Source organism: Acartia tonsa, chromosome 10 (genome assembly GCF_053477335.1).
Source record: "Acartia tonsa isolate MP-2025a chromosome 10, ASM5347733v1, whole genome shotgun sequence".
NCBI lineage: Eukaryota > Metazoa > Arthropoda > Copepoda > Calanoida > Acartiidae > Acartia > Acartia tonsa.
In genome coordinates, this window is record NC_137269.1 from 2344277 (window position 1) to 2362181 (window position 17905).

Consider the following 17905-nt stretch of genomic DNA (forward strand, 5'->3'; position numbering starts at 1 on the left):
ATACGTTAATAAAAACAAAAACCAATAAAAAACTTGAACATTTCCTTATTATAGAACTTGTGTATGTTCTGAAATAAGTATCTGTTTATTATCATCTTTATTGGTAATAAATTTAAATATATGAGTGAAAATGAAACTATTAAACAAACATAGCTGTTTAAAATAAATATTATAGCTCAAAAAATAACTTCAATGATGTCAATCAAAATTAAGAATTCCAATTGTTTCTGATAGTACATGTTAATGTTTTTTTTGTTGTTAATTATTATTGCTAAAACTTTATTTTTATGAAATTTACATCTTTATTAAAATAATTCTTAAATAAATTTTTGTTGAAAGATATTGTTTTTTAAAGGTGGAGTAAGAGGAAAAGGGAGAGGGTAAGCTTATAAAAGGGGTAAAATATAAAATGAAAAAGAGGGAACCAAAGGCAAGATGACAAACAGAAGCGTGCATAGATTGGTCAGGGGTAGGTAAGCTTTTAGGAGGCGTTCATGACATTGGGGGGGGGGGGGGGCAGGGGGGCGGGGGTGTCACCAATGCAGCTAATCAGGATAAAGGAGGGGGGAACATTTTCCTGAGAAAAAGGGATGATTTATGAAGGGAGATTAGTAGGGAGAAGAAAAAGAAAAGGAAAAATAAGGTAGGGGGGGGGGGGGGGGAATTGCAAGGGTAAAAATTAGGTGCAAGCAAAAGGGAAGGGGTGAATTTTTGTCTGGGGAGGAAACTTACATTACTATTATAAAATTTTAGCATAAAGAAAGTAAATAGAAATTTGAGAACACTATGTTTATAATAAAATGCAATGATATTCCCTTTAATAGACTGACATTGGGGATATTTGGCACCCTGCTGATCTCTGAATTAAACGTCTTATACTACATCGGGGTAATATTATAAAAAATGACTAGTAAATTTCTGAAACTTGATGACTATTTTCATCTTTAAAGATTATTGTTAAAGTATTCTACTAAATTTCTAAATTCAAATGAGTAGGGTTACGGTATATCGAGGAATATAATTTTTTAAGAAGCTATTCAGAATTTTTTAAAAGATAGTTTACTCAATTTACATTTTTTTTCAAGGAATATAATTTTTAAAAAAACTAGTCGGAATTTTATATGATAGCTTATTCAATTTGCATTTTTTTACGTTATTTTATTTTGTGGAGTATACTTTTTAAAGAAACTATTCGGAATTTTATATGATAGCTCATTCAATTTGCATTTTTTTACGATATTTTATTTTGTGGAGTATAATTTTAAAAAAAAAACTATTCGGAATTTTATATGATAGTTTATTTAATTTACTTACGTTTTTTTTTGCCATCGAGTCTACAAATTGCAATTTAAACACGGATTTTGTGGTGTATGGAGTTATGCCACTTTATCCTCAAGTCGCGCTTTTTACTAGAACCAGTATGTAAATATGGTATAAATGTCCTTTTGTCATAGTTTTTCGTGATATTTGTGCAAAAATCTCATTTCACTCTCATAATCACTCCCTCCCTCGTCCTTCCATCCCCTGCCCCTTTCGCCCTTCCAACCCTTTCCCCCCTCCGTCCTCTGTCCCCTATACTGTCCCTATGCTCTTATCCTCTCCCTCAAGTCCCTATTATTCACACCCCAGCTTCATATTCCCTCTACCCGATACCTTAACCCGCCCCTTGTTGCTTACCCCCTGTCCCTCTCAGTCTTTTCAATAATTCCTATGTTGTGAATAGTCTGTGTGTTATGTTATGACCTCTCTATTAGTTTCATAATCCAACCATTAAGTTATTAGCGAGTTTTTATTTTAGCTATCTCATATACTCCTCCTTTAACTATAATATACCTTTTCTATACTTTTACAACTGCTCTTAGATTTGGGACCACCCTTTCTCTTTTGCTTAAAGGTTACCTCCCCCTCATTTTCTAGAAGCTTTGACCTCCGTTTTTTAGTGGCGAAGCTTCTCTATAATCCACAAGGCCCGTTCTGCTGTCTGTCCGTCCGTAATCAATAAAATTTGGGGAAGCGTGATTTTTTTTGAAGGTTTTGGATTTTTTTTTATATATTTCCCCATATCTTTTGTACTTTTGGTCCAATTTTTGAAAATCTTTACTCTAACAGTTTCAAAATATTTTTTCCAATTTATTTAATTTACTTTAACTTAACTTTAATTTTCTGTGCTTCTCAATTTATGGATGTTGTCATCCTTATTTATATAATAATTGCAATGTGTCCAGCCTGAATACTTAAGTTATAATCAAAACATTTATTTAATTTGGCGCCCACTCTGGTTAGGTAAATTTAATCTTTTGAGTACATCTGGATGTGGGTTTAATTTTATCCAGGTTAGCATTGCATAAGTTAGCCAACTAGAATGATTATTACAATCTTGGAATTTCCATTTTTGTACTAGTAAGTGCTTTTTATTTTTTCATCAAACATTAAATGTCTGGCTTAACAAATGGTTGGTCAACCCAAACCTATTGTGTAAAGTTGATATCATTTTAATGAGCAAATCTCCAAGACAATCTTTATCTTCTTTTTCAGAATAAAATCCTAAATATCTCCTAGCCAAATATCTTACTTTATAGTTGGGACTGAATGAGTGAGGTACTTATCGACCCTAGATAAGGAAAAGGTAAGTTACTTATTTATCCTATGATAGAATTAATTGGGGCAAGGAAGAACAGACATTTTGTTCCAAATCTTTCTAGTACTCCGTTAGTTAAAAGATCAAACAATACTAGGGCTTCAATCTTAGAGAACATTCCCCCTGGTTGTGTTAAGCAAAATATTGCTATGTTTAGCAATATCAATCATAACAACCCCATGGTACCGCAACCTCTTGGGCAACAACTTCCTACAGCGTCCTTGCCGGTCTCCCAAACTCTGCATATTGCCCACCCTCTTGGTCTAAACACCCCTATTAGTCCCCAAAATGTCAGTCAGAATGATCCTGGGTTCGATCTCAACTATTCTCACCCTGGTATACAAAACGGACCCCCTCCCGGATTTTTTCAACATAATGTAGACCCTAGTAATATGAATAACAGTTTTATTAGTCACCCTACAAACGGTAACAATTACAGCCTGCCCCTTAATCTCAATCAACACCCCCTCCCCCATGGTCATGTCTCTGAGGCTGACCGTATTATCAGGCATGTCGATCAAAAATACGAAGAACTTCGTCGCCAAATACATGAAGTGCAGCTTCTAAGGTCTGACTTCAATTCCCTAGCATCTGATGTAGCTATTCTTAAAAGTAAAGCTCAGCTTGATGTACAAAAAGTTGCTGAAATCTTGAAAGAGTCAGTGACACAAGCTGTCGTAGATAACATTGGGGAAGACTTTGGGCTAAAAGCAATTAAGGATGATATAGATAAGCTTACTCAATACCGCACTGAGATGTTTTATGATTGTCTCAGAAAGGATATTGCCATCTCCAACAAAAGACTTATTATCTTTGGGAAACATAATTTGTCCTCTTTAGATTTAAAGGATTTTCTAAAAAGGGTGGTTAAAAATGACAAAATGAGGAATTTAGTTGATAGCCTGGGTTTTGGGAGGATTGGGAAAAAACAGGATCACCTAGTCTCGTTTGATGATGTCAAATCTAGGCAAGAATTTCTTAGAGCTCTAGATCACTCACTAATTGAAAGGGGGGTAAGGATCGAAAGGGATATCCCATTAGAAATGAGGGACTACTATCTAAAATACAAAACTCGTAGTAAAATGCTTAAATCTGCTTTAGGCATTAACACTGTTATTCATTTTAAAGATGGCAACATGAATCTTTTAGCTACCGGTAGTGAGCCTTCCAGCAATTTGGATAAAAATGCTGATTTTATTATCTTTACTTTCAAACCCTCCCCTGTTTCCAAATCTAGCCTAAGAGATAAGGCGACTAAAGCTGAAGTAAGTTTCTCTAAGGACAATGCTAATAATGACAAGTTTCTTAACCTTCCATCTGCTAACCATTGCGATATTATGAACTCTTCCCTTTTTTGGAGAGCTAAGGATTACTCAATGTCTACAGAGAAAGCAAGAGAGCTTCTTGTAGGGGCTTGCTCCAAAGATTACAAAGATGCGATTAAATATGTTACTAAAGATAGGGGTCTTTTTTGCATTACCTTAAATAATAGTTTCGATCTTAATGCAGTAAGAACTGACCTACAAAGCAAAGTCATTGGGGGTGAGTCAGTTCGACTCCTTCATTGGTTGGATTAATTGCTTATTGTCTAACCTTTTTACAGTGTAGTGTTGCATTCCCCTAACAGTCTAACAGTCTATTTTTGGTCTGTCTTAAATCAATTGTGAAATCTTTTCAGAACTTACCCACTACTCTAATTCTTAGCAAATTTTTCCCCCCCCTAATAAGGTCTTTATTATTGCATACTACTTATTCTTGCTAAGGAGACCTGTATCACAGTCAGTACTTGGGTTAACTTTTCCCCGCTAGTTTAACGGTGGCCAACATTTAAAATAAAGGGATAACCCTTCGTTGGTGTCTACTGTCTTTTTTATTATATATAAGTAATGAATTAGTTCGGTGGGTAATTGTGTCTTTTAGCTGTAAAGAATAACAATTAATAATGAATTTATCTTATTTTGTTTAGGGCTTCCTGCAGTATAACCATAGCCGGTTCTAACAATCCCTCTTGCTGGCGGGGTGGCTGTGCTATGCTAGCTTAGAATACAGGGATTACCCTGTTTTTTCTGTTTTTCTGCTCTATATGTTTAGCCGCTCTTCAATGTAATTCCCCCACTTCCGTAAGTTTTTTTATTATTTGGGATGGCCATTTATTTTAATTTAAATTAATCAAACAGTCTCGTCTTTGTATTCACTTATTTTGATAAATTAGTGTTAACCCATCAAAGGCTTGTATTTAAAGACTCCTTCATTGGTTGGATTAATTACCTATTAATTGCCTATTGTCTACCTTTTTTTACAGTGTATTGTTGCATCCTTCAAACGGCCTATCTTTTGTCTGTCTATCTTTTCAGAATTTACCCACTATACAAATTTAATTCTTAGCAATTTTTCCCTCCTAATATGTCCTTTTTTTATTGCATGCTACTTATTCTTGTTAAGGTAACCTGTATTATTACAGTCAATACTTATGTTAACTTGTTCCCCGCTGGTTTAATGGTGGCCATTATTTAAATAAAGGGATAACCCTTCGTTGGTGTCTACGGTCTTTTTTTATCATATATTAGTATTGTATTAATTCAGTGGATAATTGGGTCTTTCTGCTTTAGCTGTAGAGAGTTTCAAATAATAATGAACTTTTTTTTATTTTGTTTAGGGCATCCTGTAGTATAGCCATAGCCGGTACTAATAATCCCTCCTGCTGGCGGTGTAGCTGTGTTATGCTAGATTAAAATACGGGGATTACCCTGTTTTATTTTTGCTTCCCTGCCTTATATGGTTAACCGATCATCAATATAATTCTCTCTCCTATGTAAGTTTTTTTTGTTATTAATTGGGATGGACAATTTAAATTATGCAAACAGTCACGTCCTTGTTTTCACATGTTTCTCTTTTCTGATAAATAGCTCCAATCCGTCCTAGGCTTGTATTTTAATACTAAGTTGCTTACAATTATCATGGGTGCCAGGCGATACTTACTTTTAGGATTAAGATGGTTTGGTCCAATGTCTATTTATTTTCTTTGTTATCTTAAGCTCAAACGTGATATATATATATTAGATAACCTTATGAAATAGGAATTTAAATCAATTTTAATTATTCTTCTTGATTTGTTTAGGGTAACCTGTAATATTGACAGTGCCAATTTTAATTCTTATTCTCGCTGATGGAGCGGCTGTGTTGCGTTCATGATAAAGGGATAACCCTGCTTTCATGTCCTTCTTAGGTAATAACTGGTTTGCTTCTTATCTGTAAGTTGGTCTTAAAGTTTTAATGGATGTATCCTTGTTTTAGACCTTCTTTAGGTATTGTATTCCTATAATTTTTTTTGGGGGGATTGCAATTTTTTTTTCCAACGTGGGGGGTAGTTGCACGAAATGCTACTTGCTTGAATTTAGTGAACTGGGGTGCACTTCATGCAACTATCCCTTTACAAACCCCTCAAGAAACTAATGACCCCCCCCCCCCCTCAACCCCTATCCCTCAATCCATAGCATACATACCAAACTAATATTTATCTAAATAGTATTCGCTAATCATATTTTTTTAATACTATACGTTTCTTCTTTAATGTTTTATCCCATTTAGCCCAGCGTCTTTATAATTGCGTAGCGGCTCTACATTCCAGGTTAATTGTCAGTCCGACTGAAACACTGTAGGTTAAATGGTTTTGCCTAGTTCTTATAATGACAAGTTTGTTGGAATTTTAGTCAGAAAATCCATCATTATGTTACCCATCTAATGTTATAACTGAAGGGGTAGGTTTTTTTTCCTTAAGCTTTTTGGCCGGTTTTAGGTTATATTTATATTTTTATATTTTATATTTGAATCCATATCTTGGATATTTTTGGTTTAAATTATTTTTACTATACACATCAAATTAACTTTAATCTGTTATTTCTCTCATTTCAATTTTGGCTGGGGACAAAAAGTTAGATTGCTAGTTTTTCGCCACTTATGGATGCTGCCATCCTTGTTTACATTTTTTCCCTTGAACTTTGAATACTTTCCTTAAATTAATAATATTGAATTTCTTACATTCCACTCAGTCTATTTACAACTAGCCTACAACGTTACAACTTGTGCTCTATAATTCGTTTTGTCCGTCATACCGTGAAGCTTTAACATACTGCGACTTTTTTGATCCCATCCTCGCTAATTCTCATCTTATATTCGTAAAGACCAATCCTATATTATCTTATATTAAGTTATTATTACATTATATTTCCATTCATTGGGGGTTTTCTTTTCTTATCACAAATTTTGTATGTTAATACAATCCTAGGTTAGGTTTATCTTATTTCATAAAGTTCTAATCTTACCCTAGACTGTTAACCCATTAAAATTGTCCAATTTTTAGTTTTTTTTCAACATGATTTTTGTTTAAGTAAGATAAGCCTAATTTTCTGTTTATAAATTAAAACACAATTTTAATAGGTAAGGGTGGTTTCATAATCAGTTGCCTTTTGGTTTTATCCTACTAAAAATTGTTTTCATTGTGGCCAAAAGACTGCATCCCTACCTCGCCCTTCTATGGCGGTGGGGGGGGGGGGGGAGATGTTACGTGACTATTCTTTTTATTTATTTAACCATCTTCTTATGTTCCCATCCCTGCTCCAACCATATATGGCTCCGTATCCCCTCCCCACCCTTCCCCACCCTTGTCCTAATATTCAGTACTAATTTTACTTACTTACTGTACATTTTTCAGTTGACTCAAGACTGGCGAGGTAGTACTTGGGCTCACAACCACAACAGTTTGCTTGCCGCCGCTGTTCCATTCCTTTTGATACAAGATTGTGTTATACCCGGCTGTCCTTCAAGCATACCACTGTACCTACATACATCTGCTGCAATTGTTCAGTAGCCACTAACTATAGGATTACCTTCAGTAGTGTCAAGCCATCCTAGTTAACTAACTCAGGTACCTCTAACTACACTCTATACTTAACTATGTCTTTCCCCACAACTATCCATTTCTTTCACAAACTTATTTTCCCCCAGCTTACTACACGCACTATTATTGCCATCTCTCACCAAAAAGATAATTTTTTTACTTTATCTGTTTCCCTCTCTTCCTTTATAGATTGATTTAATCTTTATACTCCGGACTACTGGTTATTTTTTTTATTATTCTCTCCTGGACTACTAAGGTTTTTTTTATGATTCTTACTGTGTCTTTTTTTGTCTCTTACTGTGTCCTTTTCAATGCTATTGATCCATATTTTAATATTCATAATTAAATGAGTGAACTTAGAATATTTTCACTCAATACAAATGGTCTCAATGACATTGATCGTCGAAGATCGATTATTAAAAATCTGATTGATCTTAAAGCTGACATCTTAATATTAGTAGACACCAGATTAAATCCTTGCTTAGAAAGGAGAATTAGGAATGATTTCAACTTCAATATTTACTCATCCTTAATAAATGAGCCCCGTAGGGGTGTCTCAATTTTGTTTAAACGCTCCATTAACTATGTCATTCTTGATTCAGCCAAGGATAACGAGGGAAACATTCTTTCCTTGAAAACTAAAATTAATGATGACATCATTATTATCACTGGTCTCTATGCCCCTAATCGAGATTCACCATTTTTTTACGATAATGCTTTTGATATATCCAACTCTTGGGGGGTGGAGAAAGTTTGTATAGGGGGCGTTTTTAATACCACCCTGAGTTGGGAAAATGAAAATTTTAACTATAGGTCCAGGGGTAACGACAGATCCAGGACCAGGCTCAATGAACTTCTTAGTGAATTTAATTTTTATGATCCAATTAGGTCAATTTTAGGAAATGTCCCTATTTGGACATGGAAAAGGGGTACTAATCCGCTAAATAATGATATAATTAATTCTTCTGGTCTCTTGTCAAATGAATCATTTAATAGCAGTAATCAATCTTACAGACATACTCGTGCCCCTAGAGCCAGACTAGATTTCATTTTTGTCTCTGAATCCTTAAACCTTAATGTAACTAGCGCTGATGTACACAATAGATATATCAGTGACCATAAAGCAATTTCTATTTCAGTTAACTTAAACAATTTTAAGAATGGTAAGGGTATTTGGAGGGCAAATGATAAACTCCTTAAAATTCCAAATTTTTGTTCCACTATCTCAAGGGAAATAAAATTTACCTTACTTAGACACATAAACTATCCTGGCCTTAGCAATGTTGAACAAGAAGCTCCTCGCGAATTGATTGAAGAGCTTCTTGGTAGGGATACGGACTACCTAATTAATACCTACGGAATAAATATTCCAGGGGATGCACTTATTGAAACTGTCATTAATACTCTGCGAAACGAATCGGCTTCATTTGAGGCAAATTTAAGAAAAAATGTTAACCAGGAACTCCCTAATCTAATTAAAAAACTTAAATCCTTAGATAATGAAGGCAAGTTTGATACATCAGAGTACCAAGAACTTAACTTGAGATATAATAGTATCATTGATTCATCTGTTAATAATTTCTTTAAAGGTAGGAAAAAAATGTGGGTAGAGCAAGGGGAAAAAATGACCAGTTCCTTTTTGGGTTTGCAAAAAACTAATAAATGTAGGCAGAGTATCAATAAAATTAAGAAAGTTGTAAATAATAGCACATCATATTTAACCCACCCTAAAGATATTGGTGATGCTATTCACAATTTTTACAAGAATCTGTATGAAAATAAGGATGACCTTTTAAATAACGTTACCATTGAGGATTTTCTAAGGGACAAGGGGGGTGGTAATCCAGATCTTATAACCAAACTTCCGCCTGATATTAGATGCAATCTTGACCGTCCAATTGATATTTCTGAGCTTGATCTTGCCCTTTTGAAAGCTAAAAAGGATGGCGCCCCTGGTATTTCGGGTATTTCTTATAGATTTTATGAGAAATTTTGGCCTGAGCTACGGCCGATAGTTTTTTTCGCAATTAAACATTTTGAATCAACTGGAAATATATCTAGGTTACATCGGGTAGGTATTGTTAGCCTTCTACCTAAAGGGGATAAGAATAAGGATGACCTTGCAAATTGGCGTCCCCTTACATTGCTTTGTGTCTTCTATAAGCTAATTAGCTCTATTCTAACCAATAGAATTATTACAGCAGTTGATTTCCTTATTGATCCATCACAGACCGGATTTATTCCTGGTCGCAGCATAAATGAAAACCTAAGGTGTAACTATGATGTCATTGATTTAGCCAACAAATTTTCCAAGCCGGGTATTATATTGCAGATTGACTTCAAGAAAGCGTTTGACACCATTTCATTCACACCCCTGTCCTGGATAAAATGTTTATTTAAAAAAACATGCGCGTTCAGTTTTTTTCATTTCCTGATAAATTTTTGTCCCCCGATTCCAAAAATATCTTTCCAGAAATCCTAGCTGTTCTATAAGATCTCCAAAACTGCAAATTACTTTTGTCACTGAATTTTCAATAATTTTTTACATAACTAATACAAAATTTTGTTCAAAACATGTTTTAGTGAACAGTAAGAAGTGTCTAACACACCTTAGAATATACATTACTTGAATGCCAACAAGACCTAACAGAATCAATAAAAATATACCTGCCCTTTTGACAGTTATTAACTGTTAAACAGAGCCAATTTGAGTTTTAACTAGAAAAGACATTGAAGGAGCAGTTTTTCAGACTTGACTAAGAAAAACAAAGTTGTAGAACTCACCAAGCCTAACAATAGTTGTAAGATGAACTGTTGCAGCAGTGGCAGAGATTATATGCGTCTAAAATATATAAAGCAGCGCATAGCAATGTTGTGCCCTTTTTTAGATGGGAAGGACTCATGTTGTTGTGCTTTTCCAATAAATACAAAGTTGTAGAATTTACTAGGCCTAATAATAATAGACATTATTGGCATCCATCTAGGACACACTTTTCTGAGAAAAACTGAAAATTGTGAGTTTAATGTGAATAACAGTCAAAACAGTGATTGGTGTGTTCAAATTTTTATCTAATTCTGTCCTCATTGGTTTGTTAGTTTGTTCAGACCACACCAATATTATTGCATCCTAAAAACAATGGAGAGCATCATTGAAACTTGGACAAATAGACACAAATGTAGTCCTGTCATCTCAGAGAACAGCTGGAAAAAGTAACAAAGATCACAGAAACTCTCAAACTCATTACTGTTAACCTTAAGATGGCCCCAGAACAACATATACATCAAGAAACAAAAATTTTACCAATCAAAAAACATTAAGTGATGAAATCAAAACAATACCTTTTGACTGGCCATCAACCTGACCATCCATCATGGTAGTAGAGATTATCTGAGTGGAAAGTAAATAAAACCAAACATTTCAATGATGCTCTCCAATTTTAGACAGGAAAGACTTCACAATTTTCAGTTTCCCTCAAAATATCCAGAAAAGTGTGTTCTAGGAAGATGCAAATAATGTCAATGTTGGGCCTTGCAAGTTCTATAACTTTGTATTTATTGTTAAAGCACAAAAAAACAGTTACTTAAGTTGCTTTGGGAAAAACTGAAAGTTCTGACATTTGATGGTTGATAATAGTTGTTGTTGAAGTTAGGACTCAGATGCACATGGAGACTGGAAGTGAGAATCCTTAGGCCAATCTTAGATTGGTAAGCTTTGCGCCAGGGTGCCGGAGCTGTATAATTTTGATGCGGCTCTGGCTCCGCGGAGCCGTATTTGGAAATACGGCTCTGGCTCCAGCTCCAGCTCCTACCTTAAAATTAATATATCAATTTTTTTTCATTATTGAATTTGATAAAATAAAATAAATAATATAAAATATTTTGCTTTAATTTGATTAAAGCTATATAAAAGTAGAAGGATGTGTGTCTATTTGTTAAGTAACAATAGTTTTTCAGTTTATTATATGGAAATAGACCGTTGCCAAATTATAATATTACTTTAAAAAATCATTTTTAGCTAGTCCGGAGCCGGAGCCGTTTTTAACGAAAAATACGGCTCCGGATCTGGCTCCGGCTCCACCCAAAATGTTGCTGCTCCCGGCTCCGGCTCCAGAACACTGCTTTGCGCACACCTGATTGTATTCTATGCTACATTACAAGATGACCCGCAATTCTCATGGAAGCTACTTAATTATTACTTAACCCTGGCCTAGAGTTTTGGCAGGTGTTCCATATCAAGCCACACTAATTAATGGCACTCTCATATGAGGAGCATGGACGAGGAAAAGCAATATTAAAGCTGCTTGATATGTAGAACTTCCTACAAATCTCCCTCCTTACAACCTTAGGGCATCTCAGGGATGGTTGTGTGATTATAATCTGACAAATTCCGACAGCATTTGTCAACCAAGTGCAAAGTCTATGCGGGGAACTCAGTTTCTCCCAACCACAGCGTAGTGAGCTAACCACCACTATGGAACAAACCGTCATTGGCAGGTTCAAATTTTTGGCTTAAATTCTGTTAGGTTTTCATTGGTTTTATTTTAGTGTCTGATGTTCAGGTCCCCCTAATATGAGTCCTTCTTGTCTTAGAATGGGCACAACGTTGCTATGCGCTGTTATATATATTTTAGACGCAGATAATATCTGCCACTGCTGCAACAGTTCATCTTACAACTATTGTTAGGCTTGGTGAGTTCTACAACTTTGTTTTTCTTAGTCAAGTCTGAAAAACTGCTCCTTCAATGTCTTTTCTAGTTAAAACTCAAATTGGCTCTGTTTAACAGTTAATAACTGTCAAAAGGGCAGGTATATTTTTATTGATTCTGTTAGGTCTTGTTGGCATTCAAGTAATGTATATTCTAAGGTGTGTTAGACACTTTTTACTGTTCACTAAAACATGTTTTGAACAAAATTTTGTATTAGTTATGTAAAAAATTATTGAAAAATCAGTGACAAAAGTAATTTGCAGTTTTGGAGATCTTATAGAACAGCTAGGATTTCGGGAAAGATATTTTTGGAATCGGGGGACAAAAATTTATCAGGAAATGAAAAAAACTGAACGCGCATGTTTTTTTAAATAAACATTTTATCCAGGACAGGGGTGTTCAAGTATATTGAGAAGACCCTCAGGTTTTTTAACTTTGGGGATAAGTTTATTTTCATGGTAAATTCAATTCTTAAAGATTTTTATGCTGTTACGGTTAATGGAGGTCATATCTCTGAGCAATTTAGGGTGGCTCGGGGCTGTAGGCAGGGTGATCCTTTGTCTCCCCTGCTCTTTATTCTGTGTGTGGAAATTCTTAACATTAGAATCCGCAACGATCAAAATATCCTTCCTTTCTCTATTCTCGGTGTTAGTATTCCTAGCCTGTCATATGCAGATGACATAAATGTATACCTTAATTATTGTGCCAATTCTCTTCGACAATCAATATCTGTATTACAAGCTTTTTTTAAAATTTCTGGACTTGAGATTAACCTTAATAAAACTTGCTGTACTTACATTGGTGGTCCCTTTATCCCTGAAATCCATAGTTTGTGTCCTGAACTTAATATTACCTGGGTCACCTCTTTCAAACTGATAGGCATACAATTTGACAATTGTAACAACAATCGCAAGGAAAACTATTCCTTGAAAATTAAGGACATAATGAATGAGTTGGATGCATGGGAGTTTAGACTAATTTCCCCAATGGGCAGATTGGTTGTGGTTAAATCCCTTGGTCTTTCAAAATTGACTAATGTTGCTGCTACTATCCCTTCCATTACTGCTACTGAAATAAAGAACCTTGAATCTTCTCTAGTCAGTTTTATATGGGGTAAAAATAAACGACCCAAAATGGCTTTGAAGGATGCCAAACTTCCAATTAAGAGAGGTGGCCTTAACTTCCCTGACATTTTATCGTCCTGGCAAAGTTTTAAGTTTTCTTGGATTAGGAAAATTATTGATTGCAAAAACCGAAATGCCCCGTGGTTCCTCCTTTTAAAAGCATACCTTCTTTCTATCAGTAATAGACTTAACATTGATGACATTAGTTTTTGGTCACCTGATGATTTTAAATTTGCTGTTAAACATGTAAAGCTCTCCTTTTGGAAAGAAATTTTTTCCATCTCACTCAAACTTATTGAAATGATTGGTCTGTCTAATTTGCCTAGATTTCTGAACAGTCAGCCTTGGGGTCACACTAATTTTGTAAACAATGGCCATATAACCAAGTTCCATATTAGGGTGCCACATAACACAATAATTAATTTTAGTGATCTTGTTAATATTGGTGCTAGGGGCTTTTTAGTCCCTAAAGACATTCCTAGTCTTGCAACTATGTTCCCAAGGGCCCCTATTACACAACTAGATAGTCTTTAATGCAACCCAGGTTATATGCTCTGAACACAGACTTGCAAACTTCCTATTACCTTCTGTTTTTCAGACTTATCCTACTGTGGCTTGGCTGGCCCATTGGTCTAAGAAGGGTTGTAGTAAATGGGCTATTTTCTTAAAATCAAACCGGCTGTCGGATAGTTCTCTAATTGAGCGTGAAAATATATGGCGTAATCGTTTAGGTCTTAATTTGGATGCTGGTTTTTGGAGTCAAGTGTATAATAACACTGCTCGGATTAATTTTGATAATTGGATGCTACTTTTCCAATCCCAAATAAACAGAGCAGTCTTACACACTAACCACTCTGCTTCCCATCACGTTATTTCTATTATCAGTCCCAATTGTAACTACTGTAACCTAGTTGAGGATAACCTACATGCGTTATGGGAATGCGAAAGGGTACAGCGTTTCTTTTCCATTATTAACAACAGTTTCTCTGATACCTGGTTAGAAAATAAGGGCCCTATAATTCGTTCTGAATACATCTTCAATACTAGAGGGCACCTTCAACCAAGAGGCCTCTTCTTATTATTATTAAAGAAACATATTTGGAATTGTAGATGTAACAATTCTACCCTTGGCATTGATACTTTTAAACTGTTCTCTAGAAACTATCTTGAACCTTACCTTAATCAAAACATTAGTAGGAACTGGCAGTTTATTAATAATTTGGTTCTAAAAAACGCCTTAATCTGATCTACTATGCTTTGGCTGATTCCTTTCTCCTTTTTTCTCATTAGTTGTAATTTTCTGTCACCTCGTATCTTGGATTTAGCTATTTAGGTTCTTAATTTATGGAATTTGCGCTACAATTTATTCTTTTTCTATTTCTAATAGTACTGCTGGGATAACTGTCATTCTTATTTAACTGCAACTAAGGTTGTAAAATACAATTGGATTACCATAACTGACTTGCAACTAAAAATCTTGTTTTAATATCTTTACCTGTACTTAGCTCTAAATATGTAGCCTATTCATTAAAAAAAATATAGATGGATCACCTTCTCAATGGCATAATTTTAGTTTTTTTTTCTGATCTAATATAAGTCGGCTTACCTACCTCAACCTTCTTAACTATTTATGCTGTCGTATGTCCTCGTTTTTCCTGAAAGTATATTTGTCTTTATGGAGCTTGTTCGTTTAATTAGGTTTTTTTGTTTGTATGTTTTTTTTAGCTGTTTTAGCAAGCGATCTTAAGAGTCTTAGGATTACCTTACTTTTACTTGATTAACTTCATTTCTCCATAATTTTTGTCCTGTTCAGGCAAAAAGATGAACAACATCCCTGCTTCGACTCTGAATGAATGGCTGGAACAGAGGAAACTGTGCCCTCCGCCGCCCCTGGTGCCAACTACACTACCTTCACCTGATCCAGCCTTTTACAAAAATCACAGACCACCGAAACCACTGGCCTATCTAAATCCTGAGCTGCTTAATATGGATAACATTTGCAACTCCCTAGTGGCGACCCCAGATTTAACTATTATCCATGCGCTGGCTGAAAAAAATCTGCTTACTGTCAGGGAAAAATATTTGAGATATAAGTATAATGATAATCGGGGTTGTTCAATTTGCAATTCAAGTCCTGGCCCCTTCCCAGCGCTGAACATGTCCACAATTGTACATAAACATGAGTCTACCCTGGAACTCTACAAAAAATCTGTCCTTACCGAGGATGGGCTTTTCCATTGCCCTACATGCAAGTTAACCCCACACCTGGCTTTCTGGCCTAATAGGCATGAACTTATTATCAGCTCCTCAACTATAAGAAACTGGCGCAGATTTTCCCCAGACAAACAGTGGAAAGGTGACGACCTACATACATGGAACATTCAAATTCCGGGGGCGAGAATCCGTCACATTTGCCATGCCCTCATGGTTGAACTACAAGGCTTTCAAACTCCATTCACAATTTATGTTGTGTGTGGTCTCAACGACATCGACTCCAGCACTGACCTCGATATGAATCCCATTTTTGAAGATGTCGACAAGTTAGTTTCGGTTGTCAAGGCTCTCAACCCGGATCACATTGTGAGGTTTATAACCTGTCCGATGCCTCCTCGGCTATCGTGTCTGGGACAAGATGATTATGGAAACCGTATGGCCAGAAATAACATCATGAACAAGACAAAGATGATTGTGCAGCTGAACTCAAAATTTCAAGATTTAAACTGTCAAGATCCTTTCTACGGTAGCCATAACAGTCAGAATCCTCGCCTTGTCGGACTACACATGAGGGGTATTAAAACTGTAAGAGCTGATGTTCCTTATGGTGACCTTCTTTCTGATTTTGGTGATAATGCTCACTTCATTGCTGCTGGATTCCACTGCAAGCGTGAATGGAGAGTACACCATAATGACATTGACAGCCCAGATTGGTTCTTGAACACTATGCACTTGGCTGACATGATGATCTTTAAATCTGGGCTGTCCATTTACAGGTCAATTTGCTTAACAAACGGTGTAAACCCTGACGGCTGGGCCACCAACACACTCTTCTTCAATCAAACAAAGGATACAGCAGCTACAACTCCAAGAAGATTCTATGATATGCGAGAGTATGGCTACCCTATGGCCTCTAATTTTTCGGATTTAGCTAATGCTACAAAGATTGATGATTCAGATAACACCGTCCATATCCATGACAATGAATCCACTTCTGGCTCGTCTGATTCCGGCAGTCTTTCAGATTGGGAGATAGAGGTGAACAACTTTATAGCTGAATTAGACCAGGGTGCTAAAAACTAAAACTAGCAAGGTGAAATAAGGATTACCTTTTGTTATTCTGTTGTTTTTACTTGTTTTTTTACATGTTCCTATCATGGCCTTAACATGTTGCCTAAGAAGTTAATCTCCTTCATAATATCTTAAAATTGGAACATTGCTCATTAAAAGCATTGTACATCATATAAATATTGAATTACAACAAAATTAAGCTCTTAAGTCTATAGTTATCTATTTGTCTGTGTGATTATTATGGGCCTAAAAATTTGTCTAAGTTTGTGTATCAACCAGGATTACCTGTGTCACTCTTTCGTCTACACTTCTATATTTATACTTTCTTTGTTGTTTTTATACTGTATTACTATCCACCATGAATTTAAATTTCATCTGCCTAACTTAAGTAATGGGTTATGGTAATAGAATCAAATTAAATTGATTACACTGTTCATGCTATTTTTGTTATCTTTTATCCTCAATTAAACTCTCTGATTACTTGTGAGTTAATACCTTACATTTCATTTTTATTACTGTTAATTATAATATTGATGAGGGTCACAGTAAAGTCAAACGGATGTCCTTGGTTTCCTACCTGGGAGTTCCCCCCCCCCCCCCAAAAAAAAAAATAAAAATATGAAAATATTAAATAACAGTGGAACGTAATACCTCAGGATTGTCAATTTAATTTAATCTAGCTTGAGGACGTTGAACTTTGTCAATAATTATTAGTGTTAACTACTTTATTCCTTGTTCACTAAATGTTTCAGTGATTTAAGATATACTGATTATTTCATGCAAATTGTTGCTTATCAATGAATAAATATTTTGTTATTTTTTTACTCCATGTTAGTCTTTTTTATATATAAGTATTGCTAGCCTCACAAGTTACCTTAGTCTGTATTACAATAATTATTATCTCAAAACCTGTCTGGTTTTTTCTGTTATTATGGTTTTTTTTAATTAACATATGCGGCGCCGCCTTTTCTAACGCACTATTACTTCGTGCTTCATAGTAGTGTCTTATTTATGTATGCCATGCCCTCCCATAAGGGTACTAATTGTTTAATCTAGATGTTTTTTTCGTAATTCTGATCCCGCATATTGCCAACCTGGCGGCTACCTTTCTTTTATCAATCTTTCAGGGCTGGTTCTACACCCCATGGTAACATTCTGTTCACGGGTCACCAGCTTTCAATTTATTTTATTCTAGGCCTATTTTCCCATCCCCCCCCCCCACTTCCTTATGTTAATATTGTTATTCTCATTTAAT

The 17905-nt window shown here is 35.3% G+C and overlaps 1 protein-coding gene across 1 annotated transcript; it reads left to right on the forward strand.

Annotated features, from left to right (window-relative positions):
- The first annotated feature begins 2296 nt into the window (after positions 1 to 2296).
- LOC145330890 (uncharacterized) lies at positions 2297 to 17851 on the forward strand. Its single transcript, XM_080175558.1, has 6 exons — positions 2297 to 2626; positions 4605 to 4758; positions 5295 to 5450; positions 5757 to 5864; positions 7350 to 7562; positions 15179 to 17851. The coding sequence occupies exon 6, from the start codon at positions 15187 to 15189 to the stop codon at positions 16660 to 16662; it is 1476 nt and encodes a 491-aa protein (XP_080031684.1). The 5' UTR covers positions 2297 to 2626; positions 4605 to 4758; positions 5295 to 5450; positions 5757 to 5864; positions 7350 to 7562; positions 15179 to 15186; the 3' UTR covers positions 16663 to 17851.
- The last annotated feature ends 54 nt before the right edge of the window (positions 17852 to 17905 follow it).

What these genes read in the sequence shown, in the direction of transcription:
- LOC145330890 (XM_080175558.1), top strand. Translation starts at nt 15,187, where the DNA reads ATGAACAACATCCCTGCTTCGACTCTGAATGAATGGCTGGAACAGAGG.